The following is a 27,994-nucleotide window of genomic DNA, read 5'->3' as shown; positions in this document are numbered from 1 at the left end:
CATCCACTGATTTTTACCTTACAGCGTGAACGGAGAGTGGTATGCGATTCTTTTTGGCTTTTTTTTTTTTTTTTTTTTTAAAGTGCCGCTTTCTTCACGCACCCGAAAGACAAATGTTTGTCACTATCATTAGCACCAGTGGCTTTGAGGACAAATACTGATTCTGGAGTAAGTGTACTGTAGTCAGACCTAAACATGTGTTGAATAGAGTAAATTTGCAGTCAGCTGTTCTTATTTTTTGTATGTTTTTGACATGTCCATTCTCAGTTTCTGGGCTGGGAGTTGAACTCTTGACAGATGTTTTGTGTGATCTTGGACACAAATTTGTACAGGTTATCAAACTCATCCACAAAGAAGGAGTGTTCCTTGTCGGGGTCGGTGGCGATGTACTCTAACTCGTCTTGGGCAGCCCAGGCGATGCCGACAGAGTAGGCGATCACACCTGGAATGCAGGTAAGGCAGAAATTTACATTCAAGTTCGAATAATAATACTAATCGGACATAGGCTATCACAATACAAAACTTTACAGATGTTTCCCAACAACTTTCCAATCAAATATTTTCCAAATGCTGGTAACAAGGTACTGTATTTTGCCGTTATGATTTTTACTTTTTTGAGCCTCCCGTTTGTGCGCCATTTAATATACCCGGCCGAGTATATTAAACGGCAACAAAGCTTTTTTGGGAAGATTTGTATGTGGGCATATAGTCTGGCTGTTGTAGTCTTCAGAGAGAAGTAGATGGGGTATAAAAATAAAAAAACATCTCACCTTGGGCATGGACAGCCAAGGCAGGCACCCTGACGTCGTCATAGGAGCGTCCATCGGTAATGACGATCATAATTTTGCGTTTGTTAGGCTTGGACTTGCTGAAGAGTTGCTCGGCGGCGTAAGTGATGGCAGCTCCTGTGCTGGTGCCGCCGCTCCAGTAGTTGATGCGTTTGATGGCGTCGAGCAGCTCGGCTTTAGTGTTGTGCTGGCCAAAGGTGAACTCCAACCTCTGCTCGTAGGTGTACTGCACAGCGCCCACTCGAGTATCAGTGTCGGAGATCTCAAACTCTCGGGTGATGTTGGCTACGAACTGGAGCACGGTGCGGAAGTTGCCCGTGCCGACGCTGCTGGAGCCGTCGATGACGAAGGCGATGTCGTTGGCGTTCAGGCAGGTTTTGCTGCAAGCCAGGCGGTCTGTGTCGCACACTCGCTTGACCAGTGGTTGCACCGTTTTCCTCAGAGCGAACCAGCTGGACACGGGCATGGAGTAGAAGCCGTTTGTGCGACACACGGCCTGCGGGAGCACAAAATGCAACAGTTATATTTTGAAATCCCAACTTTTTGAGATTTTTTTATATAAACGGATTAAACGAACTGGATTAAAGGGCCTGAATATTCAGTTTACATTATAGATATAAAACAATGTTTATTTTAGCTTTTTTTATATATTTTTTTTAGATTTTCCAAAATGATTTTTGAACTAAAAACAAAGAAAATATGGATTAAAAAGAGCAATTATTGATTTAAAAGGGGAAAATCAGGAAATTTAATATACATCTATAATCTTCATTTTAATTTGATCCTAAAACAGAAAGTAGGTACTCAGCATTTACTTTTCCGGGCCGTACAAAATGATGCGGCGGGCCAGATTTGGCCCCCAGGCCGCCACTTTGACCCTTTAATCCAAATAAATCTAATTGTAAGTCAAATTGTTTGTTTTCAACTGGTTTTATACTATACTCTCACCCTACTATGACCCCTTATCGCCCTAAATGTAGTTTTATTACTCACCTTGTCCACAAAATTGCTCTCCACAAGGTTTTGCTTCTCATTGTCGTCTGCACCTTCAATAGTCACGAAGAAAATATTGATCCCAGACTCCCTGGCCTGCCGGGATGCCTCCTCCACTTTGTCTGTGGGCCATCCGTCCACCAGCACCACGGCAACGTTGGGGGCTCCTCCACGGTTCCCATTGGCATCACTGAAGTATTGCTTGTTGACATACGAGAGGGCCTTCCCTGTTTAAACACCAGAGGGCAGCACCATTAAGGCACCTGCAATACAGCTGTACACTCGCAGAGCGTTCTAATCGAACTAACTGATTGTTACTAAACCAAACAGCTAGCATCAATGCCAGGTGGGTAAACGTGTTGCTCCCGATGCAAATCGATAAAAAATAACTCCAAATTCATGACGAATGATTCAAATAACTGCACCAGAGGCTTTTAAAAACTCACATTTTCCATCGATTCTTGACGATCTTGCATGCTCAAACTATATATGACACTAAACAACTATAATCACTGTGTTTGTTTTTTAAACAAGTCCACATAAGTATGTTTATAAACTACATAGTACCATCTTGAGTGCTATCCTGTCATTAAATAAGCAATAGGCTGCATACTGGGATAAAAATGGATTAAGATGAGATGCTCTGTTAGTGTTAGTTGTTTGATTTGAGAAAAAAATGCTATTTGTATCCATGTGCAATTTTAAAAGCAAGGAAAAAGCCACGTGGTGATTGACAACTCTGCCAAAGCCCCCCACAATTGCCCCCTATCGCTAACTACCCCCAAACTGTTGAGATGAGTTTATTTCTAGTCCTAACCACTGTTTCAAGGCAATGGACTGTAATTTTACTAGCATTGTATCACATCAAATTTAGATCTAATTCTATCCTTGCATGTAAAAAGAAAAAAATACGCCAACTAAACAATAACTGCATTCCTTTCTCCTTTAGCACTTTTTGTCGCAAAGGCACAACACTCACCAACATTGGAAAGGCCTCCTTTCTGTGCAATTTTGATGATGCTTGCCTTTACATCTCTGGAGTTGGCGTAGCTTTTTAGGCTTATTTCTGTGACGGGGTCATCGCTGTGCACCAAACAATGTAGAATACACGGGAGATTTTTATCCGTATAAAATTGCCTTTGTTTCTATTGCAGCAGAGGAGAGAAAACTAACCCATATTGAACGATTCCCATCATGGGTCCAGCCACACCAATGTTGATGACCTGAGCCACATCAGCCAGGAAGTCCTTCTGGATCTTGAAACGGCGCTTTCCAATGCTCCAGCTCCCATCCATCAAGAAGACCAGGTCCACTTTACAGTCTGAGGAAAAAATTAATCACTCCTCTGTGAGTATAACTACATTACAATCCTGTAACACAATGGATGACAGGCAATAAAATGTGTGACATGATGTGGATGATGTATTGAAACCTTCTGCCTTCAGTATGTGTGGGAGTATTGGGAGTATAGTTTTGTTTGGGTTATGTCATTGTGGGAGTATTGCTTTATTTGGCTTTAGGTCATCTTTTCGTTGTTGTGCGTATTTGTCTTCCCACAAGTTTGTTTTTTTGTTCATTTTTCCATGTATTAATTTTTTTCTGTTATTTTTCCATTTAAGTTTAATGTTTTGTTTCCTGCTCCCCCGAAAACTACCCCCCCCCCAAAATATATTATTTAAGAATAATATATAATTTGGGATAGGTTCCTGCACCATTGCGACCATTGTGAGAAAAAGCGATCCGGAAAATGAATGATTTGTTCCAAAACATCCTACCTGGGTCTCCCTGTGATGCAAGTTCAGGTGCTCTGGGTCCAGGTAGCTGCTCCCTCACAATGAAACCTACACTCAAAAAAAAACTTCAGTATATCAATACAAATATCAAATGCAAATCACTGTGGGTCCTTCCATCCTTCCTTCCTAAGCATATAAAAAATGTTTATCAGAACAAGCAAGCTAGTCATAATAATGATCAAAATGTTGGTCTTGTCATGGAATTTTCCCAAATAACAGCAGCTGCCCACAATAAGTCTGTGTGTGTTGGGTAAACATGAAACCAATCACAGTCTGCTTTCATCCCTAAGCCATCATGCTGTTTGACATTATCTCAACATCCCTTCAATTACAAGACACAAAGCCAGATGCTTTTGCCTTGGATAACCTCAGCTTGGTTTGTACTTATACCCTACCCAGGGGGGGACATAGTTGGTGCCAGGGCAACTCTACTGAAAGGCAGAATCAACAAATATTGATAAAAATCTCACCTGATTCATAAGGGTTTGCATTGGGTCTCCATTCGTCCACTGTTTCCACTGCACAGATGATATCATACAAGCAGAAGCGAAAGCCTATCAGCAATACTCACGGTGGGTTTGGCATGAAATTACTGTACATGTCACATGTCAACCGAGATAAGCTTTCTGGTTGACATGTGTTGTGTCCAAGCTGATGCCGAACTGGATACAAGCAGGTAATGGCAGCCATGCTGACCACAGCTCACCTCTCGTATGAGTCGTATCCAGAGGCGCTTGGCGGTTGCCATCCAAATCAGATCGGGGCACTAAAAGGAACACATGTTCAGTCATCGTGTGACCTTGAGAGAGGCACCTCATGCCAAACAGAAACATTGCGGCGAGCCGCTCTCCACTCCCACTGGCTTCAGCTTTCACCGCGGTAGAATTTTAGTGCTACATGCCCGGAAAAAAATTCCTTTCTTTAGAGATTTTTCTTTCTAGGCGTCATCAAACAGATGGAGCTACAACCTGTAATCGGGAAATAAAGTCCTTGAGCCGTAACAGAGTCTGTAAACAAATTCAATGCGTTTGCCCTGAAAAAGCCTTAACGAGATAGTTTGGATGTTGGATTTATTTGCCTTTGTGCAGTTTGAAGCAGCTGCAGTCAGAACCAGTTGTTCTGTATTCTGTTTTTTTACTACACGAGTCTAGATTAAAGTCCTACAGTGGAATGAAAATTGTCGGGAGAATATGGTTATAAATGTTAACTACTACGCTATTCCATTAAAACCTGTAGTTTAACTCAAAAAATCTAAAAATCTAAAATTTTCCAACACAAGTGAGTTCTCCGTAAACGAAGTAAGTTTAGAATTATCTAGATTGTGCAGAATATCACCAGGGTTTCCTCAAAATTATTTTAGCCTCAAAAATGAGGAATGGAACCAAATATGTTCTATATACCTTTAACACAATTGTGTCATTTTCTGTTGTTGCAATTGAGGACACTACTTTACTGCTCCCACCATTTAAATAAGTCGCCCAAATTTGAGTATTGAGACACTTTGAATAACATTTGGACAATTACAGGATGCTAATCTGTTCAAATGACTATACACCCCCACAAGACTTGTTAGTTCCCTACATGTAGAAGAGAAAAACACTTACGGTATGATCCAAAGTTATAATACCAGCGCTCAAAGTCTGAGATATCGGGCCTGTGATCCTGAGCTAGAGGAGGATGGTTTGAAACCTGTTAGTACTCCCACAATGAACTTTGAAGGGAAAGCACGCATTTCCATGGCTGCAATTGGTCATGCTATGTTTCATACCCAATTGCCAGACCAGTGAAAATCGCGGCGTTCTGCAGAATCACACACCTCGTGCCGAAAGTGCGGTCTTAACAATGGCATGCAGTCAATCATTCAGCACACCTATTCCATGCAACTGTCCTACTCGATCAATAACATCATCGTGATTGTGCAAGACTGTGTCTGCGCATGCAGCATGCAACGGTATGAGTGGGTAAATGTCCCATGTGCACTTTTGTGGCAGACTCACCTGCCATCTCAGGTGTGTCCGTCTCACTCCACGCGTATCCTGAGTCTGGAGCTGTGTATGAAACATCTAGATTTAAAGCAGAGGTTACAATGAAGGCACACACTCAACACAAAAATGAGGAATACAAGCTCTAGAATTCAACTGTTAAAGTGAATGTGGATCTTGACATACACTAAATCTGTTTAAATTTGCATTTGTGTTTATGACTTTATTTTACAGCAAAGATTTTCTTTCATCTATTTTTTGTTTTTCATGAAAAAGAATTGTATCCACATCTTTTTGCTTATAATTTGTATTTAAAGTAGACTTTTGGGGTCAGCTTTTTTGCAAATGAAAAATATTGTATGATTTAAAATTGTGGTTAAACTAAAGACACAACCTTTATACACATGTAATCAAAAGACCCAAGAATCATTAAATTCCTACGTGTCTTTTGACCTGCATTATCAGCATCATAACAGAATTACATTGCGGTACCTGGCGAACGTCTGCCACCAGGGATCCACTCAGGACGAGGGTAGGATGGAGGGGGCCAGTCCCTTCTGGGATAAACTGCGCAGGGGAAAAGGATAAAGAATGATGCAGAGCATACTTGTGACCTCCACTAAAGATGCAGCATCCTTAGTTGGGTTTACACAAGATGTTCAGGCTTGAGTCAGACACCAAACACAGACAGCCGAGCCACTAAGATTGTTTGCACTACACTAGTTGGTGGAAAGTGTGAAAAGCATGCGTTCATGAGCTATACTTACTTGGCCGTGTCTCTCTGGCAATCTGATCCTTCTTGCCCTCGTTATGTAATTTGTCGGTTTGTTTTTACGTTTAAGTCAATTTACATACCTCTACTTGTGTTGAGCAGACTAACAGGCTAGTGTAATCACTTGCATCCTTAGTCTGCACTTTCTAACTGTGAAAAATGAGCACCATAGTACTTTGAAAGGCAGTCATTTGTGGCATTCATTGTGGAAAGAAAAATTGCAATGTAGAACTCAAGCGTACTACTTGCAGCAATAAAATGCTCTACCTAATAATAGCATTGTAGTATTACAGTGGTTCTAAGATGCATTGTGCATTGCAAGACAATGTTATCCATGATAATTATTAGAACTTTTATGTAAACACGAAGACAGTTTAAGTACAAATTCTACTATGGCGCAATGGAGAGATTGTAAGTGGGTGAACTACAGCAACTGTTTTAAGGCAAGCAGAGAATATCATAACATTTGTCTGTACAGACTGACAGCAATTGAATGGTAGTACCAACTGATTGGTCACTTATACAAGCGCACAGCCAGAGTTCAGGGTTCCCAGCCTGTGGCTTTGTGTTGCTGGAACGCTCAGTAGAGCGTGGAAGTATTATTGTATGGTTGGGACAGTGCAAACAAAAAGAAGCATAGATTAACTTAATCTGATCCTGTGGAGTACGGCAGACAGCAGTGGTAGTTTTTTGTTTTGTTTTGGGTTTTTTTTGTTGCTGTGAAAGGGATGCAGTTGGGTTATTCTCATTGTAACCAAGCCTGCACTCACAAGGTCACAGAAAGCCACAATCGAGACCACTTACACAAAATATTCTCGTCATGACAAGCCAATAAAATAATTAAAGGGGTTCTTTTGACGAAAAACTGAGATTTTTTATCCCAATGAGTGTCTTTGAGAATGAAAAAGAACCCTTTGGGCTGACTGATCTCCACCATTGACTTTCAAACTCAGGCTTAAAGAATGTCGCTTACGGGCATCAATAAAACTTTAGTTTTTGCAACACAATTTGCCTCTTTCAGCTCTTGCTCACTTCTCTTATTACTTCTAATAAATTTGACGAGCAGATAAACGTGCTTATGTTACATTTTATTATCATGGAGATGACTCTAATTGTAGGGATCAATCATAGTGCATTCCACACAAGCAAGAACTGAGGCATTTTCCAGCAAAAGATTAAAAAAAATCCCTCTGGTTTGAATGAAGCAAGAGAGTAAAACCACATTTTATGTAAAACTGCATCTCACTGCAGGCTTTGACTTAGGACCAGAAGAAGCCTGACCAGATGGACTTTACTGGAAGATGCTATTATTGTACCGAGAGAGCGCCTTTTTCAACACTGTCTTATCTTCATAGCAGATATGGCATGAGATGAATGCCTTTAATCCTGACGTCACTCATCTCAGAGGCACTTGGAGTGCAATTTTCATGCCTCAACCACTGAACCGAGCCTTATATTCTTCATGCTGTTAAGCTAAGAAGAGTCAGCTTTTAAAATAAATAAATAAATAAACGAGAATTCTTATGTCCATATCCGCAAAGATAAAATATGGTCTGGTTGACCGATGAATGTGCTTTCTGGTATTTTCAAATCACTTACCAGGACTAGATTGGCTCATAACTGAAGTGCGTTCCTTAGGAGTTGGCTGACCTCTGTTAAAAGCTGCTTGGAATGATAAGAAAAAGAGAATAACAAGATAAAGCAAACATGGAGACATGGGTGAAAAAAGGGTGAAAGCTAGATCCACAGTTTCAGATAGTAATCTTTTTTTTTTCAGTGGCTGGATGTTAAATACTAATCATGCATGCCAATGGGTTCTTCTTATCTTAGGGCATAAAAAGCTCAATTTGGGTATGCAGCTGATGACAGACCAGAGGCTACTGGGAAAGGAATGTCGGCTTGACTGGATGGATCAATGCTTAAGGTGAGGTTTGCAGAGTATTATGGACAAATGGGTCACTATTAAAGCACCTCCAAAATTCTTGTTTCTGCATCACTGACCTTGACCGACATTCCACATTGGTACTACCCTATCTTATCTACCTGTACATGTGTGAATAGACACAGTGAATGTAGTTAGTGAGGCGTACCTGGCCCAACTGGAGAGGGTGATTGCCTCCTCATAGCTTCTGGTCTGCGCTGACCTGACACCAGGAAATAAACCATGTGAGATCATATTAAATTACAAGTTGAGTATGGTGCAAGCAGAAAATAATCACTGAGTGGTGTTTCAGAGGAAAAACCAATAAAAAAAACACATTTTGGACAAACAGTCACTGCAGTTGAAAGCAGCAACAGAAGTGCATGCAAAGTTGATGTGCAGCTCTATACAGAAGTTAATCATCGGAATAATATTGGAAATACGATCATCATTGTTATTGACAAATTGGCTTCACGGTACCTGCGCTGGAGCGTTGTAGGTATCTATTGGGATAAGCACCACCACGGAATACTTCAAATAAATGTCATGTTAGAGTCAGAGAGGCACCACATATGGCATAAAAGCTGTTGAAGGAGTAGTCTACCTTGGCTGGGGTTCTTTACTTGAGGACTCTGTGATTGTCCTATCCCGGTAACATTAATATATTTGGGGAAGAATCAACAGATCAGCATTAGCATATCACCCCTAATCATAATGGGTATTTTGTTTAGTTTCAACATGAAAAATCAACATTATATCCTAATGGCCATGTAATAAGAGTGTTACTCTGCTGAACTCACGTGAATTGGCAGCTGCTACAGAGGCAAGGTATGGGTGGCTGCTGCCTACGCACAAATGAGGCAAGAAAAGAAAACATTAGGAAAAAAAGAACATTCGTTTGGAAGGTTTTTGGCAAGGTACACGTGCCTTTAGAACACTGACGCACTCACTGGGTCTGCTTTTGATCCCAAGTGTTTCATAATGTTTACATGCGTTCAGGGTGGCGAAAGGTGTGCTTTAATGGACACTTTTGTCAGTTAGACAAATGCCTGGCGGTGCAGCTGCTAATTTTTAACATAACTTGCAGCAATCCATCATAAAATACACAACACAAGATATAATTTATTTGGTTCACCTGCATCTCGGACTTTGTGGATAGGAGCACGGGTTTTGGTAGTGGTCGGGGGCGGTGGAGGGGGAGGCGTTGTTGTTGTGGTAGTGGGAGCCTCAGTCTTAGGGAGGATAGTGGTGGGTTCAGGTGTCGTGGTGGTGGGTTCAGGTGCTGCTGTTGTTGGGAGAGCAGTGGTAACCGCGGGGGCTTTGTCCTTTTGACCTAAAAGGGAGATGACAGGTGAAGGCTTCTGTGTACAAGATGGATGAGGACAAAGGAAGAGCCTCAACTGGAGCTGTGGCTCTTTGATTCATTTTTGACATTCTTTGAATGATTGATAACGATCGCTATTCATTCACCCAGACATTCCCGCCTGCCAAAACATCAAGCAACTTCTTTTTAAGATTCAGAAAGACTTCAATGTCGACTTACTAGTCTTCACATAAGTTGGTCTTGAAGGGACAAAGTCGAGGGTCGAAGGGTAGATCACACCCTTCTTGGGTTTCCCCTCTAAAAGTCAGAAAAGCAATTCTGATCACGTTGGTGTCGCTTTTGGGATTGTGTGGGGGAAAAAAACAACAACAATAATTGGCATTACAAATATTGTACCTGTTACCACAAAGGATTCTCTCCATTTAGGAAGTGACAGAGAGCGTATGCCATTGGAGTTACTGCCTTTGTAACTGCTCTGGCCTGCCATTTTCTTCACAATAACTTTTCCTCCTGCATTGGTGATGACACCACTGTTGGCAGATAAATACAGATTTATTTTTAGATTATTCTATAAGCCCACGGCATCGTAAAAAACAGTTTATGTGCAGCTTTTACCTGTGGATGGCAGCATTACAGATGCTGGAGATGGAAGCGAACACGCCTGTGCCATACACTAGTTGCTTAGCCTCTCGGCAGTGCGAAGGGCATTTGGCTATAAATTCCGGAAGATTAATCTTTCCGGCTCTGACATCGCACTCGATGGCTGGAACCACTAAACAGAAGCATTTATCTTAGTAACCCGTTGTTTTGACATCTATGCAATTGCTAAAACGATGATCCGATTATTTGTTAAGCAGATACAGTAATTAAATGGGCTATAATCAACATTTTTACAAGTAGTTCATTGTTACAGCATTACTGAAAGCAATGTAAATAAGGTTTGGTTTCTGAGGTTTATCCTGAATCATAATTTACATTACTGGATGATATAGCTGTTTCAGAACATATCATGAGCATTATAGCACAAATTAAATTTGGGTTCCAGAAAATAAGCAAGCAAAAAGATGGAGGTCAGAATTTTACAACTGGCTCAGAACTAATGCATAATAGTTACCTTGCTTCGGTTTCTTGCTCTTTGAGCCATTTGGCTTGGCCCAACAAGTGCTGGACAGCAGGACCACTGTGTGCAAAATGCAAAAGGGCGATTCCTTTGAAAACAGTCTATAGTTGCAAATGTCATCATTATTACATTGCCATTTCAGAAAAATCCATGAGATGAACTTGCAACTAAATATAAGCCTCTTAATGGAAGAAAAATACACTTTATCTCAATCAAAACATTATGTGTTTTGGTCATAAAGACCACAGCTGAAAAACAATTCTTCACTTAAAAAGCATACAATACTTGAACCATTACCATAAAAACATAGGATTAACTCAACTTTTACGATAAGATCCCATGTGCTGGGATTTTTGTATATTTTGGCGCCAGTTGCAGTGTTAATGGTTTTTCCATTTTGAGAAAAAAACTTTTGCACACGGTTAGGGTAACAATCTTTCAAGTTAAAATGTTGCTGCATACACTAAAGTACAACTGATGTAACGCACCAAAGAAGATGATAGTCAATGATGCCCTGAACATGGTGGTTTTGGTGGTGGGAAGGTGTTGGTTCCACGGCCCAGATGTCCTTGTATAAACTACAAAAGTGAACAAAAATAGAACCATATTGCATTAACAATGAATGGTGATTGAGTAAACTTTTCCAACTGAATGACCTTTTCTAGATAAAGCAGGGGTAAGATCTTTGAAGATGACCTGCACTAAAAGTGGTGTGATTTACTGACCGCACTTTGTGATCAAATACAACTTATTAAACAGTAAAAAGCAAACCTTTCAAGGAGTTAGTGTTCTATACAAACATGTTCATTACACTCGAAAACACATTACCTCAGACTCAATGATAGAGTAATTAAAAGTTGGAAAAACAGATGACTTAATTCAGACAGCTTCTTTTTTGGGACGACCGCAATTTCAGTTGTGCTCTGGTGTAAACAAGAGCACAAATGTCTTGGAATGGTGCAATTGCAGACTGCAGGTCTTAAAACTTTCATTTCAATGCAGCATTGAAACTAACTCTTTCTGGGCCACTTTCCACCTTCTTTTCACCTACAGACTCCTGGATGAACTTAGTGTTGGTGTTCCTTGTTGAGGCTGGAATGCTGTACAACCCATGGGGGTGGATTCCCATCACACACGGGGTAATGGAAAGGCGCACCGACATGTGACCCTCTCAAGAACACAATCCCACTAAAGTTCACTGATTTTAAAGCACCATATGATACTGTTATACTTGCTGGATGATAGGCATTCTGGGAACTGTAGTAGGAAATGTTTTTGAAAGATAGAGAACACTGTAATTTCAATGAGTTAAAGCACAGGTATCAAACTCAAGGCCCACAATGCATTCAAGTAGATTTTTAAAGGTCTGTGCTCACTAGCCAATTCTGTAGTTTTCACTGCAATCAATCAAAAAGGGAGGAAGGGAACAGAAAAAGCAAAGAGTAGTTTCCACATCTATTTTAAAAGGCGAAAGGTCCTGGACATGGGTCCTCACTCATTTTGTTGTAAATCTGTCAGCTCTGACAGTTCACATAGTTGGAGGAATTATAGCACAATTCCCATCGGGGTAACCCCACGCAACAGAGGGATTACAAATTGGTGCATTTCCTTTTTAATGTTCGATGCCTTGCAGTAAAAAAAAAACTGCAGCGGGTTTTCTTCATTTGATGGATTATCAGCAGCAATCGGCTTGTGCTTGATGGGGGACACCTGGCAGGTGTAAAAGGGGAAGCAAACAGGATGTAGGGCCGATGCGGGATTCATTTTTCAAACATTTATACATGCAGTCCATGCTGAAAAGGTTTTTTTTCCATAGAACACTGCTCCTTAAACAAATACTAAAGCCTCACATTCAATAGGCACAGATGCTACAAATGTGCACTGACCTATTTTTTCCTATTTTCATATCCAAAGTTGCCAATAGAAATGCGGGTTAACTACTTATAGCAAGCGTCATGGTAACTTTACACTGTGTGTGCAAACAGTGCTAAATCCCAGCATTCACTGGTGTCCAAGTTGCATTGTATGTTCCCCATGCTGTATCAACAAGCCAAATGACTACTACTCTATATTAGTCCTGCCCAAAACATACTTTTACTGGCTCAGTGATAATAGTGTCATTCCTCTAATTGATTTTTTGACCCATTTTAGGGCAAGTGACTATATTTGGGCTTAAGATCATAACATACCTGACCCAAAAAAAAATCACTTTCAACACTGCTGTCATCCCTGTCAGCTTCGCGGGATGCTGGAGTCTATCCAGCAGACTTGGGGCGAAAAATCGGACTGCACCCTAGACTGGTCGCCAGTCAGTTTTAGGGCACACAGAGATAGGCAACCAATCACACCAGCACCAAATGGGAAGTTCAGTTTTTTGGGGACATAAAGGAGTCACCATAGTACTTTTACTCATGCTTAGTCAGGCATACTGACATCCATTAGTTCTAAATACGTCCATAAATTTTAACCAATGGGTGTATGTGATATATTTAAGGAGTTTTGGGAATAAAAATGAGAAAATATGGGCAAACCTAATCTATGGGGTTATCTTTAAAGCCTCTACAGCCCGTGGGCCCCGTTTGGTGATCAGCCCCGGTACAGCTTGGAATACTTTAATACTTGGCAATGCTTTCTGTGCAAGTCACAGCCTGCTCCAGTCGGCTGCTGGACAGGTTGTTTACACCCCAATTTTTCCTTGATCAAACTTGGCAGTTATGTCAAATATTGTGCAGTAAAAGAATACATGCTGCAGAAACAGAAAGGGGTGAAAAAGTCCTTTTCACAGCTGAGGAAAAAAGACCTGTGAATCAGCATCCACTAAAATTTGGTCTATTGGATATAATAATTGGATGATTGGCCAATTAAATCAGATTTGTTTTAAGTATTTCAAAAAGTTGGAGGATTCTCCCCTTCCCACACAAATAAACAAATAAAACATAACATTTTGCAAATTTAACCAACGCTCTTAAAAAGGGAAATCATTTTTAAGGAGTAAAAACCAAACCAAGTTCAAAACAGTTCATCTGCTCACAGTTCACACAATCCACTTGAATTCGAATCAATTACGCACAGAAGAAAACGAATTAGATCCCACATTAACTCAACAGCAAATAACCAAGACGCTTCACGAACTATTTGTTTGCACTCTACTTTACTGTCATCCACCAAGTCATTAAAAACAAACTTACCCGACGACTCCTGCAAAATAAAAATCCCTCAGCAGGGCAGATCGCAAAGGCAAATCCTTGCGCGCTAGTTTGACGCCTCCATCCAGCTGAGCGAAGCTTCCACCTGGACTTTTTTTACTCGTGCATGATCGGAGCTGCTCATTAAAAGTGCACGAGTGGATGGGGCCAGTTTCTCGTCAATTGCCCGCCCCACTCGACTCGACACAAGCAAACTCCTACGCTCGTGCACAGGGGGGATAGATAGAAACAATCTGCAAGCATCCTCTTGTCAAATATTGTTGTTTGAGCGTGTTTTTTTGACATCACACGCGCACACGCACACGCCCCTGGCTTGGTCCATTGCACTCTCACACCACAGTCGTCACGCCTCTTTTCCCACACGATCACCCACACAAACCCCATTTAACACTTGATCACCCACACAAACCCCAATTAACACTTGTTGGTCAGACATGCACCCACTCACTGTTTTATTTTTTACTCTTAATATTTTCTATGTACATATTTGTCTTTAAGCAGTAATTTAACTCATTAGCTGCCATTGATACACATTACACTTTTCCAAAAGTAATATCACCCCACCCTAACCCACACACACTTACACCCAGACTCTTTCTTGCAAGGCATGCAATTTTATTTCCTCTTTATTGAGACCTGATGAGTGTAAAAACATAGAATTATTTTTTTACATGATGCAGTTTCTGAAAAAAAATATGTTCACATCATAAGTGGATGCCAGGTCTTAGGAGGTTAATCATTATAAAATAACAATTAAATAAATATTTCATATGAACAAGAAATGCATTATTCATTGTCACTTTTTAACACTTTTTTATGACAATTACCAGTTGTGCTCCTGTGATTTTGCTTTTTATCTCTGCTAGAGTTGTTAGTTGTATGCCAATCCTTAAAAGTTTAAAAAAAGTTATATGAAGAGGTTCTGAAAAGAGGATTTGGAATTTTTTTTTAGGTCTGCAAACAATTCAACATTGGCAATAGAATTCCCTTTTCCAAACATATTAACAAACACCACACAATTTTGACGATACCCCAAACTACGCAAACATTTTCTGTACTGATAAATAAACAAAACAGGTCTGCACGAATACTTAACTTAAACATTAAGCTGCCAAATTGGGGGGCGCAAAATACTTTCCTGCAGGCTGCAAGTTTGAGATCACTTTCTGAAGCATTCCATGAGGAAAATCACTACATATTACATTTAAAACAAAAAAAGAAGACAATTTAATATTGTGGTGATAGTGTTTTTAGATTGAGATCACAAGACTGAACCGGTATGAAACTAATACACCATGCAGTTTTAATAATACTTTTTTTTTCTGTGCTCCAGACACCATACCCACACAGTCTGGCATCACTCTAAGAGTGCGGGATGGAGGAAGTACGATAGCACGAGGAGCCAGGGGCACCATGCGGGTGAGTGCCATCACATACTTGGGATGAGTCTAAGACCATTTCCAGATGTTACCAGTGTCCATATTGTGCTACTAGGACTCCAAATTCAACTGAATGATAGTGAAACGGATTAAAGACAACACACCGTAACCCCTCAGACGCAGAAAAGAATAATTTATTGAATGTAATCACGTATTTGATGTCCTTTTACCAAGGGCTACAGCAAAAAATATAGAAAATCTTCCCTTATAATTCAAGTATGGGTTCAAGGATAGTGTCGCAGTCTTTAAAGTCTGTCACAACAATACTCGGATGTTTCGATATGCGAGGGCAAGTCGATATGGTAGATCTCCCGTGTGTGAAATGGAGGAGTCCGAGGAGGAATATTGACTCCCGAGTCACTGTCAAGATTGTACTGCATCACTTCTTTCACGGTGTATTTGGCCTCCATTATCTGGACGGGAAGTGGAGTGGTTGGGGGCTTTGCCTCAGCCTTAAACTTGATGTTTTTAAAGCGTTGCAGACGGATAACATCCTTGTTTTCCCCTGCGCACGGCAGGAGGTTGCACACATCCTTGCGAAATTTGGAGCTCATGCCGAAATAGATGAGCGGGTTGTAAAAGCTGGCCGACTTGGCAAAGAGACGGGTGACGATGCTGGTTGTGCTCGGGACGTGAAAGCCCCAGGCGGACCACATGGACACTACTGCGTACGGTGACCAGGCCATGATGAAGGCTGTGCAAATTACAATTGAGATCTGGAAAAAAAAACAAGGTTACAATAGTCAGCATGAGGATAAGAAACACAATTTTATTTTTTTTCCATTGAACTCATTACCTGCCATTGATAGCTAAAGACAGTTAACAGCAATTATTCAATTCAATATTCACGTTTAATTTGCGTACCCTTGTGACGTCCCTCTCCACCTTTCTTTGACGGGAGGTGAGGTAACCCTCGGCTGACATGGCATTAGTGCTTTTTACAGTGTTGATGATTGAAACGTAAGATGACAGCATGATCATCACAGGGATGAAGAAGCAAAAGATGAGAATGGAGACGATGTACGATTTGTGAATAGTGGAGTAATTGGCTTTGGACCAGTCCACTTCACAGGTTCCATATCCCCGATCTGCAATGTCACAAATGTGAAGGTCAATGGGTGTAGTTCATATTGTTGTTTATTTTTCAGTTAGGTATACCCCTACTTCTCACCTGTGTAACTGCCCCAGCCCAGCAATGGTGCCGTCGACCAAAAAGCTGCTCCGGTCCAAATGCAGATCAGCGATATTGCAATGGTGTTCATGCTGATGCAGTATCCTAATGAAAAATTAAAAGTTATAGAAACACAATGAACAATGCAACCCGGTGACCAAAGAGCTCTTATGAATAAGTGTTAGAAAATCATGGAATTAATACTAAACGGATTCAACCTTTACCTTGACATTTGATGTTTTTTGGTAATATAAAAAAAAAAAAACTTAATTTAGTTTAGTGAATAGCCGCAATTTTTACATTTGATAATCAAGGTAGGCAAAATGTAATGTTGTCATATATGGATTTTAGCTCCCCTTTATAATTGTATTATTTCTGTACATACGTCCATCTGGATACGCTTTTTTCAATTATTAATAATTATTGTATTTATACTTGGTTGCCATGTGTTAAAAGGCTACATGTACTACAAAGAGTTAAACAGCTTCCACCCAAAAAACTCCACTCGTTTGCACGCACCTTAAATGTAATCCCACATATACCACAGATGTAACCGCCAATGTTAAAAAACAGATTTGTCTTTTATGAACAACCACAAGCACTCCCACGCACACGATTAAAATGTTCTCCTGTATGCACTCAAAAATAGAAACTCTCGCTTGAAGAAACTTAATGAAATGTTGGCATGTGGAATCATAAGGGACAAGTGTTGGTTGTTCCATTGCTAAGGTTGGTATTAAGGTTTTATTAGCCCCTCATTCCCAGGCAGGAACTAGTGGAATGTGGCGACTGTAATGTGGACATGGCTTGTTTGGTGTGAGGGCAGAAGCAGACCTTTGTTGGGGTGGCATCCTTTGATGTATCTGGTAACACTGATTACGGTCAAGGTGTTGATGCTCGCGAGGCCAAACAGCAACGTGAAGAATCCGTCCACCTTAATGGCATAAAGAAAAGTATTTTTTTTATTTTCCAGTGTTTCGTTGTATGGGGAAAGTTGAGAACAATTGCTGTTGGAGGTAGAAAATCACATTTAAATGTATTTTTTATGTAAAAGTAGACCAACATTGGTCAAAAATGTGCGTTTGTCGTTTTGTAATCTGTTTCTCAATGCCTCTTAGGAGTACTGCACACTTTTGATCCAAGAATCATCAAGGGGGCTTTATAAAAAGTCATTAGGTTGTTAAACTGAAAGGTCCCATGAAAATTCTACATGCTCGGTCGGATTAACCAATAAATGCCTTTATATTGGCAAAGTTTCCTTCACTATTCTTCTGATCTAGTTTGGTGGGCCGACTAGCAAGCTAGAAACGTTGTAACGTGATGCCCGCTAGTTGCTGTGTGCCTATTTGAGTTTATAGTTTAGATTTCCTTTTTGGTTTAACATGCATCAATCCACTGTTTGTAAAGGCAAATATTTGATTATCGTTTAATCCCTGCTATCCTTTAAGACAATGATACTACTTTGCTACGTCTGGCTTTGACTGTACAACCCCGACGCTCCCTGCTGTGCCGTTTGCCGGTGACACGAACTGGTTGAGGTCTCTTACTTAATCTTTTTCTTGATCTCTCTCTAAGTTGTAATCCTATTACTGTCCGTCATCACGTTACCTTCACCCTCACATTGAGCGAATCCTACATCAGATTCCACACGAGACATCAAGTCATTTAAATCACATGATTCCGTAATAACGAAGCAGCAATAGGGCAATACTGATTCAAGCTTTCAAGATGAGATCATGCAGTTGTCTGATTTTGGCTTTCAAGCTTTAGTTTGTTCTAAAGATCCTATGTTGATTGTTCATTTGGTTGATACACAGACACAATCCTTAATGGACCAATACTATTTGAGATTGTAATGTATTGTAAGAATTATTTTGCATTTTTGTTGTATTGTACCTGTTTGGTAACACTTGACGTTGTGGTCAGAGAGTTCCCCTGTGTAAAAGCCTTCACGTTTGGTAATCTTATTATAGATTTAACCTTCAGCACACATGCATGCAGCTACGTGGTTAATCCCTTTCCCACACACACATTAATTTGGTTACCCTGTGCAACCCTACTCAAAGAAAGATTCCTTTAATTTACTTCATTAATTGGGATTGGTGAAAGGAAGGTAGCACTTGCATACACGTGGCATCAATTAAGAATTTGCATGTGTAAAGGTACTGAGCTAAGAGTGATTCGTTTACCTGACAGGTCCAAATCCAGGAGATTAGAAAACCGTCATCCCTGAAAATATTGAATATTTCCAAAATCCCTCGGGAATAGCCGAATACTGAGATGCTGGCGTCAGAAATGGCGAGATTTAAAGTGAGAAAATCGGTAGGTTGTAGAGAACCCCTCTGTCGGTACAATACAAACAACACAAGGCTGTTTCCAAACCAGGACAACCATCCTGTGAAAGGATAAATTGGTTTGTTTAGCGTGTAGAGGAGACACATTTTCAGGATATTGTTCTTCATTTTAAATACACAGTGATAATTACTATTACTATAGTAGACAATACATATTTTACTAAATGCCTGGGTGTTCTCAACCAGAAAGATAGATGTATTTCATATTTATCATCATAACTACTAATCAGAAACTGGCCTACCTAAAATCAGCAGGTAGATTCCAATGATAGTCTCTCCATGTTCAGAAAGCGGCGGCTCTGAATGCAAATTACTCAGGTTGTTGTTCCTCCATGGAATATTCACAACTTTCATGGGAAAACCCTTCAATGTTATCTCCATGGCCGGAGTGTTGATGCCAAGGCATGAATTCTAGCTGCTCTCCCTTCTCCTTCCACCGGACACTCCTGTGATCCTCCAGTCGAGACAACCGGTCTGTTCAGTTTAAATCCAGCTTAGACACGGCCGCTAATGCCTTGCTGCTCACTGTCGGAATCATTGAAGAGCTAATCCTATCTATTTGTTAACAAAACCTAACAGATATTTTAGGAAGAAATCCTTGCTAACAGGAAATAATCATCTGGTCAATTACAAAATGCTTTGGAGATATTTTTTTTGTTAAATGAACAAAATATGCAATTTGCATGAAATCTACTAATTGGGTTATTTTATCCAGAATTTACAGCTGAGACATTAAAGTTAAGTGATTGACACCGATAGACATCAAATCCAGTTTAAACGATATGTCTCAAATTGCATGAATTAGTTTTTAATGTCTTTGACGTCTTTTGATATTATTGGCGGCCAATAAGCGTATATTTGAAATAATTTCAAAGACCCTGGAACAGGAAAAAGCTTGTTGATCTGTCTTTACTTTAGTAACAAGTTATTGTGAGTTCCAGGGGAAAAAAAGAGTTGGACTTTCGAGCAACTGGTTTGTCAATGGCAAGCAATGAGTTAATATTTAAACTGTGTGGTCTGCGTTTATGTAAGATTCTTGCCTTCAGCAGTAAGACAGAAAACCAAACACCACATACTGTAGCTGCCAAACCCAACTTTACCATCATAACGTGCAGCCTACAGGTTGTTTGGATTAACTGGGCGGAGAAATATCAGTGATTAAACTCTTAAGACAAAGCCATAGAAGCGGCTTCCCTCTGTTTGGACTCATCCCACAAGGACACGGTCCAGCAGTTGGCCACGTTGGCGGTGAATTCCCCGTCATGTTACTTGAAGCAAAGAAGCAGCTGTTCCCTCAGCTACACTGACACCGCTATGCTCCAAGACAAATTCTAAAGAGAGGCCCTGGGAAAACATCTTGTCATGTTTCATCATCAGAGGCTAGAGGAAGTCAGTAACAGAACTGCTGAACAAAGGTCCCTCACTGTGTTGTGTAGTCTGGCAATAATTTCAGCCACGTCCAAGACATTAGCAAAAGTCTTTTGTCTTCTTATACGACATCTACGTTTCCCTCAAGAGAGGTGAAATCACTTCCACTTGACAAGGTGTAACTATGTAATGCCTTGCGTCACCCTTATATTGCCAAAACGTTACATCAAAGACCATTGTAATGTTCTCATATTGTCCGACTGATTCCATGAGCAACAATGACGATGGCCCACATGCAAGTTCTGTCACAATCAATGAATACACGAAAAACAGTTCTGTGGGTGGTAGGTTTTGTTATTTAGGATGATTTAATTTTTCTTTTGTTCGATGTAAACCACCCCTCCTGCTCCATTCTCATAGTGATACCTTCTGTAACCTGAGACACCCCAATCGTTTGCTGTATTTAAGTCACAGTGTGCACCTTGTTTCATTTTTCTGGCCTCCCGAGAGCCGCTCTGCTGGCCCTCAGGATGTGGACGGGAAGACCGCCACTGCTGCCAGACGCCTCGAAGCTTCCGAACTTCCTCCCATCAAATCCTTTCTTTGAGCCAACGGGACGAGAAAGAGAGAGCTCAGGGGAAAGTGAACCTCTAACCTAAGCTGTCACCCATCCAGCAACAAACACTAGAGCCCAGTCATCGCTCAGCCAATGCCGTCAACCAACAGACGTAGCGTGACAAACAAGCTCTGCACTGATCGCTGAATGTGCAGCAACACCGTGTGTCTCATTCCTCTGAGAAATGAACCTTCCAGTTCAAATAATGTGAGAATTACTTCGTTCTGGAATCTTGCACAGGTTGCCAAATATTAATGTGTTGGATTTATATTCCCTTTGGGATTCCTTTAAAAACTGTTACATATATGGTTAAAAACTGGCAGCTTTGGTTGCCAGAATATTGCTGTTACAAAAATAACTGTTAACCATCAAATACACATAAAAACAATATTATGATTTACTAGGGCGGCTCGGTGTAAGGGTGGTTAGTGCATTCGCCTCACAGTTCCGTGATTAAGGGTTCAATTCCATGCTCTGGAGTCTTCATGTTTTTTTCCGGGCCTGTGTGGGTTTTCTCTTTGGTTTCCTGACACATATCAAAAACATGCATGGTAGGCTGATTGAATGATCTAAACTGGAGTACGGCTGGTTGACTATGTAAACAAAAATTAGTGTCAGTGGAAGCGTGTGATGTTAGTGGTGGCCACATCTGCAATTGAGAGTGCACTGCCGCTAACCTAAAAATCTTAATCAGCAGGTGCTGCACAAGATGAAAGAACTCTGTGCTGTCATCTCAAACTGTTAAAATACAAAAAGGCGTGAGATACTAATGATAACAATCAGGTACGTTTTGGCCTGGTTTCCAAAAGGTGTCCGCCAACAGTCAGTCACTGTGACTTGAGGTCAAGATGATTACTTTCTCTCTCGTTGACTCTGTCGCCGTACAATGATAAATAGTCGCAGTTTTCCCAAATGGAAAATCACACACATAGATACTATTATGGAGGTGTTTTAAATGGGCGCAAACCCTGTAAGGGCAACAAAGTCTCTCTTCACACCAGGACATAAACTCGCCCGAGAGAGCAATACAGAATCTCCTTGAAAAGTCGACACGCTTTTTTATACTTGTCTCCAAAGGAGACGGCTCCAACACAGAGAGTGCTTGTTCTGAATCACTACACAGTGGCCGGCCTGTCAGTATGGGCTCCGTCCTAAGGTACATTATTGCAAAGGTATCGCTCCAATGTGTTTCACAGTGCAAAAATAGAATGGCACTCAATGAAGCGCTGAGCTCCACTGTGGTGAAATAAAAAGTGTTTATTTGTCAGTCCATTAGGAAGCATCCAGGGCATTTCCTGGTCAATTGAATGTGCTGTTGGATACAATCTGTTAACAACCAGCACTTTTAGCAATGAGTGTCATATAACCTACTGAAGGGTGTCAATGACTTTCCTCTGGACAATTATCAAGTCAGTGGTTTTCCCCATGATTGTATTTAGCCTTTTGATTTCTTCTGACTTCTGAAACTGTTTAAACTAAATGGCGATTTTTAAAATTCCAATCAATTTGCAAAAGAAAACAACAAAAACACAAAATGACCCAGCAAAAGCAGACTTACAATGATGGATTTTGTTTAATATTGCATTGTGACCAACTCTTGTCCAGTAGAGATTGTTGCGTGCCGTTAAACTTTAACATTATCATACAGTGAGAATCATTCTATGCATATACATCTAGCTGGCAGCGTTAGGCAGTTCAGCTGACTTACAGGTGAAGATGGCAAATGTCCAATAACAAAAACTTATAAACCACAGCTTCCTGAACCTGGCCCGCGTCCACCTTCTCAAAGAATCTGACTCCCTGAGGACTTAGGTTTGATCTCGACTTCGGCGCCGTCATCACATTTTTGACGTTCACATTACAGCCATGTTTTACGTGGATGAAGTTTCTCCTCAAATGCCTTGCAGTTGATGCAATCAGGATATTGCACCGAACCTGATATGTGCTCTTAGCTCCTCGGCTCCTTCGAAAGTACCTTTTCTATGAGTGAGCCACACAGTTCAGGCACAATCGCCTCAAATACAAACAGGCGATTGTTTTTCACTCTCCAGCAAAATTGGAGTTTTGGATTGCTTTTTTTCTCCTTAATTTTATGATAGGTTTTAAATAGGTCCGCGATTTCAAATGTTTTTCCCCATTTCATTCGTTTTTGCTTCCGTTAATAACCTTAGTGTGAAGCCCAAGAGGTGGGTTGGGATACTTCTGTGGCCCAAAACCACATACAAACATTTATTTTTGACAAGTTGTAATATTTCACTTCCAGTGTGTTTACTTGGGCAGATCACTTATTTAAGGAGGTCTAATTAAGGGTGGAAAACTTACCTTTTCCCCCCCAGAGCTTTGCACATGGCTCTTTGCATATTTAAAATAAATATGGAGAGATTTCCACGCGGAAATAGGAATCTAGGACTAAAACGTTCATCTGGCTCAGATTTGGTTCTGCAATATGAAAATATTCGTCCTGCTAGCAGCTAATAACGAAAGATTTATGAAGTGACAGTGTCTTATGAATCCTCTTCTCAGACTGTCTGTGGATTGAGGAGATTAGTGTCCTCGCTCTTGTACAGCTGCGTGAGCCTGATCGCACCTTGTGACCCCTGCGTGCTTGTGATCAGTGCCCAAGTAATGTGTTGTGACACAAGGCTGCTCTGTCTGCACTGCAAAAGATTCACCAAGCGTGACTCCTCCAATGAAACTCAAACTTACATCATGAAGGAATTCCAAATCCATTTTCAAATCCCTCACGCCAATCAATAACACCTCTGTTGTCCTGACATCACATCAGGGTCACTGAGCTGACCCATGTGTGGTGGCTGCTTCGAGGGCTACGCAACAAGATGACACCCCAATTGCAAGTGTTGACCTATGAGACATGCCCGCGCATATTTAAAGAGACAACACTTTGTTGTCCTTTAGACCTTGACGTGTGTGTGCGCCCCCTTCAAGACCCCTGATAGGCCTCAGGACCATTTTTGACTTCATGAATTCCACTCAAGCCTCAGTTTTGACCTTCCATGAGGTCACTAAATTGCTTATTTGTTTCATCTTTAAATCTGTTAAAGGTGCTAGACATGCAATTCATTTGGACTGGGAGGACTGGCAACCCAACTAAACTGCTACATATGAAAGTATCTTTTCCATCTTTTCATATGTCATGATACAACTTCTAGCATAGAATGGCAACATGTTCAGATCTGCAAAAATCGCCTCAGTCCTTTTAGGCCTAACCCTAATGCCAAGGCAGGAATGTGTGGTTTGCTTTACACTCTAAAAACTTGCCAAAACATATTCACTATCTCCTATATATGAACAGGATACTGTACAAATGAAGTAGCTGTGATTAAATTCCCATAAAATATTGTGTATAGCAAAATTGCAATTCCATGTGGTTGTGTATCCTGGAGTAGTAAAATCTTAATGACTCTTGTGCTCTGTTAGCTCAGATGAGTGCGTGTCAACACCTCCCAGTGATCTGTGAGCCGTAAAAGCATAAAGAGGGACGTCCCCTTCACTTCAAGAGTTCACTAAGTGCAGGTAAAGTTCATCATTGCCTACAACACACTGACTTACTAAGGTATAATTACCTGACTCTCTTTAATTTTCAGTAATACGATTGCGCTTACTTGTCGCTCATTATATTTCATGTTTTTTTTCTGTTCCCATTGGAATGGGATTTTTTTTTTTAGAATGTGAATTGTTTTCTTTTTTAATATATACACCAATAAATCATCAAAAGACAGACAGTTGACATACACATGTTACAGAAAGGAATAACAGTGAATCAAAAGGAATATTTTTTTTAACATGCAACTTAAAAGAAAGCTTGGTAGGGAAAAAATAATGGTATCATATTTTGAGTTGACATAATATAATAAATGTTTATACTGAGTAAAAAAAAAGTGATACAATTCTCCATTAGTTATGCTAATAACAGATTTTAAGTAGACATAGCTCAATATTTTTAAATTCCCTTCTTGTGATGAGTATGGCTGTTGGGTTTATTCTGTTTTATTATTATAATAGTTATATTAATTCATTTCTTTATTAAATCAATCTCTTTCTTTTCTTTGTATTAATTCATTACTTTGTTAAATCATTCTCTTTCTGTTTTTCAAAAGTCTTGAGGTCACACCAAGTCATCTTTAACCTAGACAGCCTGTTCCAGGATGGTTATACAAACAATCCACCCAATCTCGGTCCTTGAGATTTGGTGGGCCCTTGGTGACGAGGACAGGGCTATTCGGACAATAACAAGAATATTGTTATCGTTATGTAACCGTACACTTCGGGTTTTTCTGTATGTAACGATTATATGATTATGATTATATTATATGATTCTTAGGTCAAGGAGGTTGTATAATTACTCTAATCTAAATGTTGTTAGGTCTAGTCCCTGTTTTTGTTATTAGATTGTTATTGTAGTCCCAGATGTTGTTTTTACTCATACGTGATGGAATGATCAACAACTCTGTAACTTGTGACCATAAGAATGGGACGAAAACGTCTATTCGAGGAGACGTTCGGAAGTTGTAAGGTGACACTTGCTGACTCTCCCCTTCGGAGGCTATCTGTTGTATCCATTTCTATTTAATTAAATGTCAATAATTGAATAAGATGTCTTCCTGCAGTTATTGATAATTACGGACGAAGGTAATTATTAATGAACCTGACAATGGCTAACCCATGTTTTTGCAATTGTGCTGTTTCCTTAGGGTACTTAACATTAAAAAATCTAGTATTATACTTGCAAATAATACTTCCATTACTAAATAATAAAGGGCAATTTGGGTGGGATGAGGGATGACTTAAACAAGGTAATAAAAAGGGGAAGCAAATTGAATTATGGAACGAACATTTGACATTTAAAGAAAAGCGCTCAGGCCTTGCAGCGCTTTCATTTTTCATGGAAAGTCTTGGCTGCATGAGTTGAAGGAATTTATGGTGAGGTAGCCTGCAGCATAACATGACAGTGCCCCCTTAACGTCAAGATTTCGCCCTAACACGTCCACCTTTGACCAATTCTAAGCGACGTAAGGAAAGAAGAGCACTGCATGCATAGAAATAATGTTTTCTTGGAGGAAATTGTCCCTGTTTTCAATTCAAATGGTCAAAGACTTGGCTCCCCTCAGACGTAACCAAGATTAGGGCTTTGCGAGGCATGTGTGGGCACGGCAGTGAGTTCGATTCCCATGTCCACCACATTTTGCAGCTTTGTGGTTCCAATTGGAGAGAAAATAAGTATATTTAGCTCGCTTTACTCCAAGGAATGAAGATAAATTACACATTCTTTCTAAAAGAATGTGGATAAAGTCCCAATCAAGATCTCTAGTGGACCCCAATAAACATCTTGCTGTACTATATAAATCTTTCCTTGAGGGAGTAGTCCAACTTTAGACAAACAAAATACTGAACAAAATGTTTCCTCCACATAAAATAGATCAAATTTCCAAATGAAAACATTTTTACAATAAACTTAGTGTCATTTTCATCTTATTTTGTTTACAATAGGCTTTACATTTTAAAAGGCAAAGCTTTTCTATATTAATAATAACTGTGGGGCTATTTTAATCCATTTGTGATGATAATTGCATTAATTAAAGAGGCAGTTCAAGATTGTATGACATTTTTTTATTTGTTTTCATGCAGACATTCGGATGAAAACGTCAATATCGACGCTGTGAGCTGGCTTGGCTTGGCAACAAGGAAAAGGAAACATGCTGAGCTTGTCTCTGCGGGTTAGTAGACATAAAATGACAACAAATACAAACCGCAACGTCTTACTTTGAACTACAGATTTTCACAAATATGTTGAAATGGTCTGCATGCAACAGTCATCTCAGTTATATTAAAAAAGAGCCAATTACTGTACATATAAAAAAGGGCTGATCTGAATTTACACCAAATTCTCCTCCAACTTTTTCGCTGAGCCATGATTGTTTGACCTCAAGTTTTTTTTGTGAACTCATAGGGCATCATTTTCCGGTGTAATTAATACCTCCACAGAAAGTAATCCCTACAGCTCTTGAGGTGTTAAAGTAAAGCACGTGCACACATTTGAACAACACCCTCTTACCCTCACAATTGTTCCTAAGGAGCCACTTGAGGAAACACTGCCAGACTGTTTGTTCAAGCCGTCAGGGATTCTTACTGTCGACTATTATTCCACATGCCTACAGGGTGGGCTCTTTCACTTGGTGGTATCAAATGATCACCTATTCTGTTTTCCTTCAAGTGGGTGTTGTGGTCAAAGCATCAATTAGCCATGACGGAGGTGGATGGAGGCTTCGGACATGGAGTCTATAGATAGAATAATAGAGACACCCAAAAGAAGCTATGATCCAAAATTTGGAATATGGCACTCTGTGTGTGTACCTATAACATTTAACATGAAATTGGAGTGTGTTATAGGGAGAACGGAGTTGCTTGTCATTCTAGTTGGTTGTTTCGAGCTATAATTTGACCACCAGAGGGAATTTGTTATGCAGTATTGAATAATAATTAGTAATAATTGTCAATGGTATGAGTATTAATTATTAAGATTATTAGTAAATTAAAACACATTTAATTCATTAGATTTTGCACAAAAAAATCTATTTAAATAACAAATGGCAATTAATTCCATAATTAAGATGGTTGGTCAGGACATCTTTGATGAATTACTATGGAAAAAGATTGGTAAACTGAAAAGGATGCAAATTCAATATAGCTTTCTTGTGAGAAATGAAGGCCTATTCTAAGAAGTGTGGAAATAAATATATTCAATCTGCCCTGAATCTGTCAATTGGGACAGATTGCTTGAATATAAGATTATTTGTTCATCAGTTCTCCACGGGAATGTTTAGGGCCACATGCTCCAGCTCCACCTGCAGACCTTGTCTGTTGTTTACAGAAATGTGGTGGAAAACATCATCAGCTCATTCATCTTGTCTGTGTTGAATAAAGGCCATGTGTTTGCTTTGCAGAATGCTCTCGCTGGACCCAGAGTAGGAAAAAAGGTGATGACTAAAGCCTCTGCTCAATTCATGTCAGGCATTATGAAAGGAGCTCTTCAGCCAAGAAGTTTTTCTTAAAACAAACACTATAAGGTGAGAAAGAGTGCACATACTATTTTGATATTTTTACATTTTGCAGTAAAGCTGCCATGATT

The 27,994-nt window shown here is 40.1% G+C and overlaps 2 protein-coding genes and 1 long non-coding RNA gene across 8 annotated transcripts; 1 reads left to right on the top strand and 2 right to left on the bottom strand.

Annotated features, from left to right (window-relative positions):
• Positions 1–63: 63 nt before the first annotated feature.
• Positions 64–14,241, bottom strand: vit (vitrin). 6 transcript variants are annotated; one of them, XM_077729640.1, is made up of 23 exons: positions 13,881–14,241; positions 11,182–11,273; positions 10,688–10,753; positions 10,189–10,345; positions 9,970–10,103; positions 9,793–9,870; positions 9,385–9,582; positions 9,050–9,094; positions 8,854–8,892; positions 8,730–8,780; positions 8,419–8,472; positions 7,928–7,990; positions 6,049–6,123; positions 5,572–5,637; positions 5,179–5,241; positions 4,281–4,340; positions 4,045–4,092; positions 3,557–3,622; positions 2,955–3,102; positions 2,761–2,864; positions 1,782–2,008; positions 771–1,284; positions 64–442 (listed from the first exon to the last, which is right to left on the bottom strand). In XM_077729640.1, the coding sequence occupies exons 2-23, from the start codon at positions 11,213–11,215 to the stop codon at positions 264–266; spliced, it is 2,469 nt and encodes an 822-aa protein (XP_077585766.1). In that variant the 5' UTR covers positions 11,216–11,273; positions 13,881–14,241; the 3' UTR covers positions 64–263. The 6 variants fall into 6 exon arrangements, with proteins under 6 accessions (XP_077585766.1, XP_077585767.1, XP_077585769.1 ...); XM_077729641.1 differs by having other exon boundaries at positions 5,572–5,622; positions 13,881–14,240; XM_077729643.1 differs by lacking the exon at positions 5,179–5,241.
• LOC144205334 (uncharacterized) lies at positions 2,932–27,915 on the top strand. The gene is made up of 6 exons (XR_013328058.1): positions 2,932–3,128; positions 11,747–11,832; positions 15,233–15,318; positions 24,286–24,381; positions 26,494–26,582; positions 27,810–27,915. It is a non-coding gene; the product is annotated as an uncharacterized LOC144205334 (long non-coding RNA).
• opn6a (opsin 6, group member a) lies at positions 15,455–19,343 on the bottom strand. The gene is made up of 6 exons (XM_077729647.1): positions 19,106–19,343; positions 18,699–18,904; positions 17,344–17,443; positions 16,510–16,614; positions 16,203–16,426; positions 15,455–16,054 (listed from the first exon to the last, which is right to left on the bottom strand). The coding sequence occupies exons 1-6, from the start codon at positions 19,242–19,244 to the stop codon at positions 15,584–15,586; spliced, it is 1,245 nt and encodes a 414-aa protein (XP_077585773.1). The 5' UTR covers positions 19,245–19,343; the 3' UTR covers positions 15,455–15,583.
• Positions 27,916–27,994: the final 79 nt, after the last annotated feature.

The sequence above is a fragment of the Stigmatopora nigra genome, chromosome 12 (genome assembly GCF_051989575.1).
Source record: "Stigmatopora nigra isolate UIUO_SnigA chromosome 12, RoL_Snig_1.1, whole genome shotgun sequence".
In the NCBI taxonomy this organism is placed as follows: domain Eukaryota; kingdom Metazoa; phylum Chordata; class Actinopteri; order Syngnathiformes; family Syngnathidae; genus Stigmatopora; species Stigmatopora nigra.
This window is presented reverse-complemented; position numbering and strand designations above follow the sequence as displayed.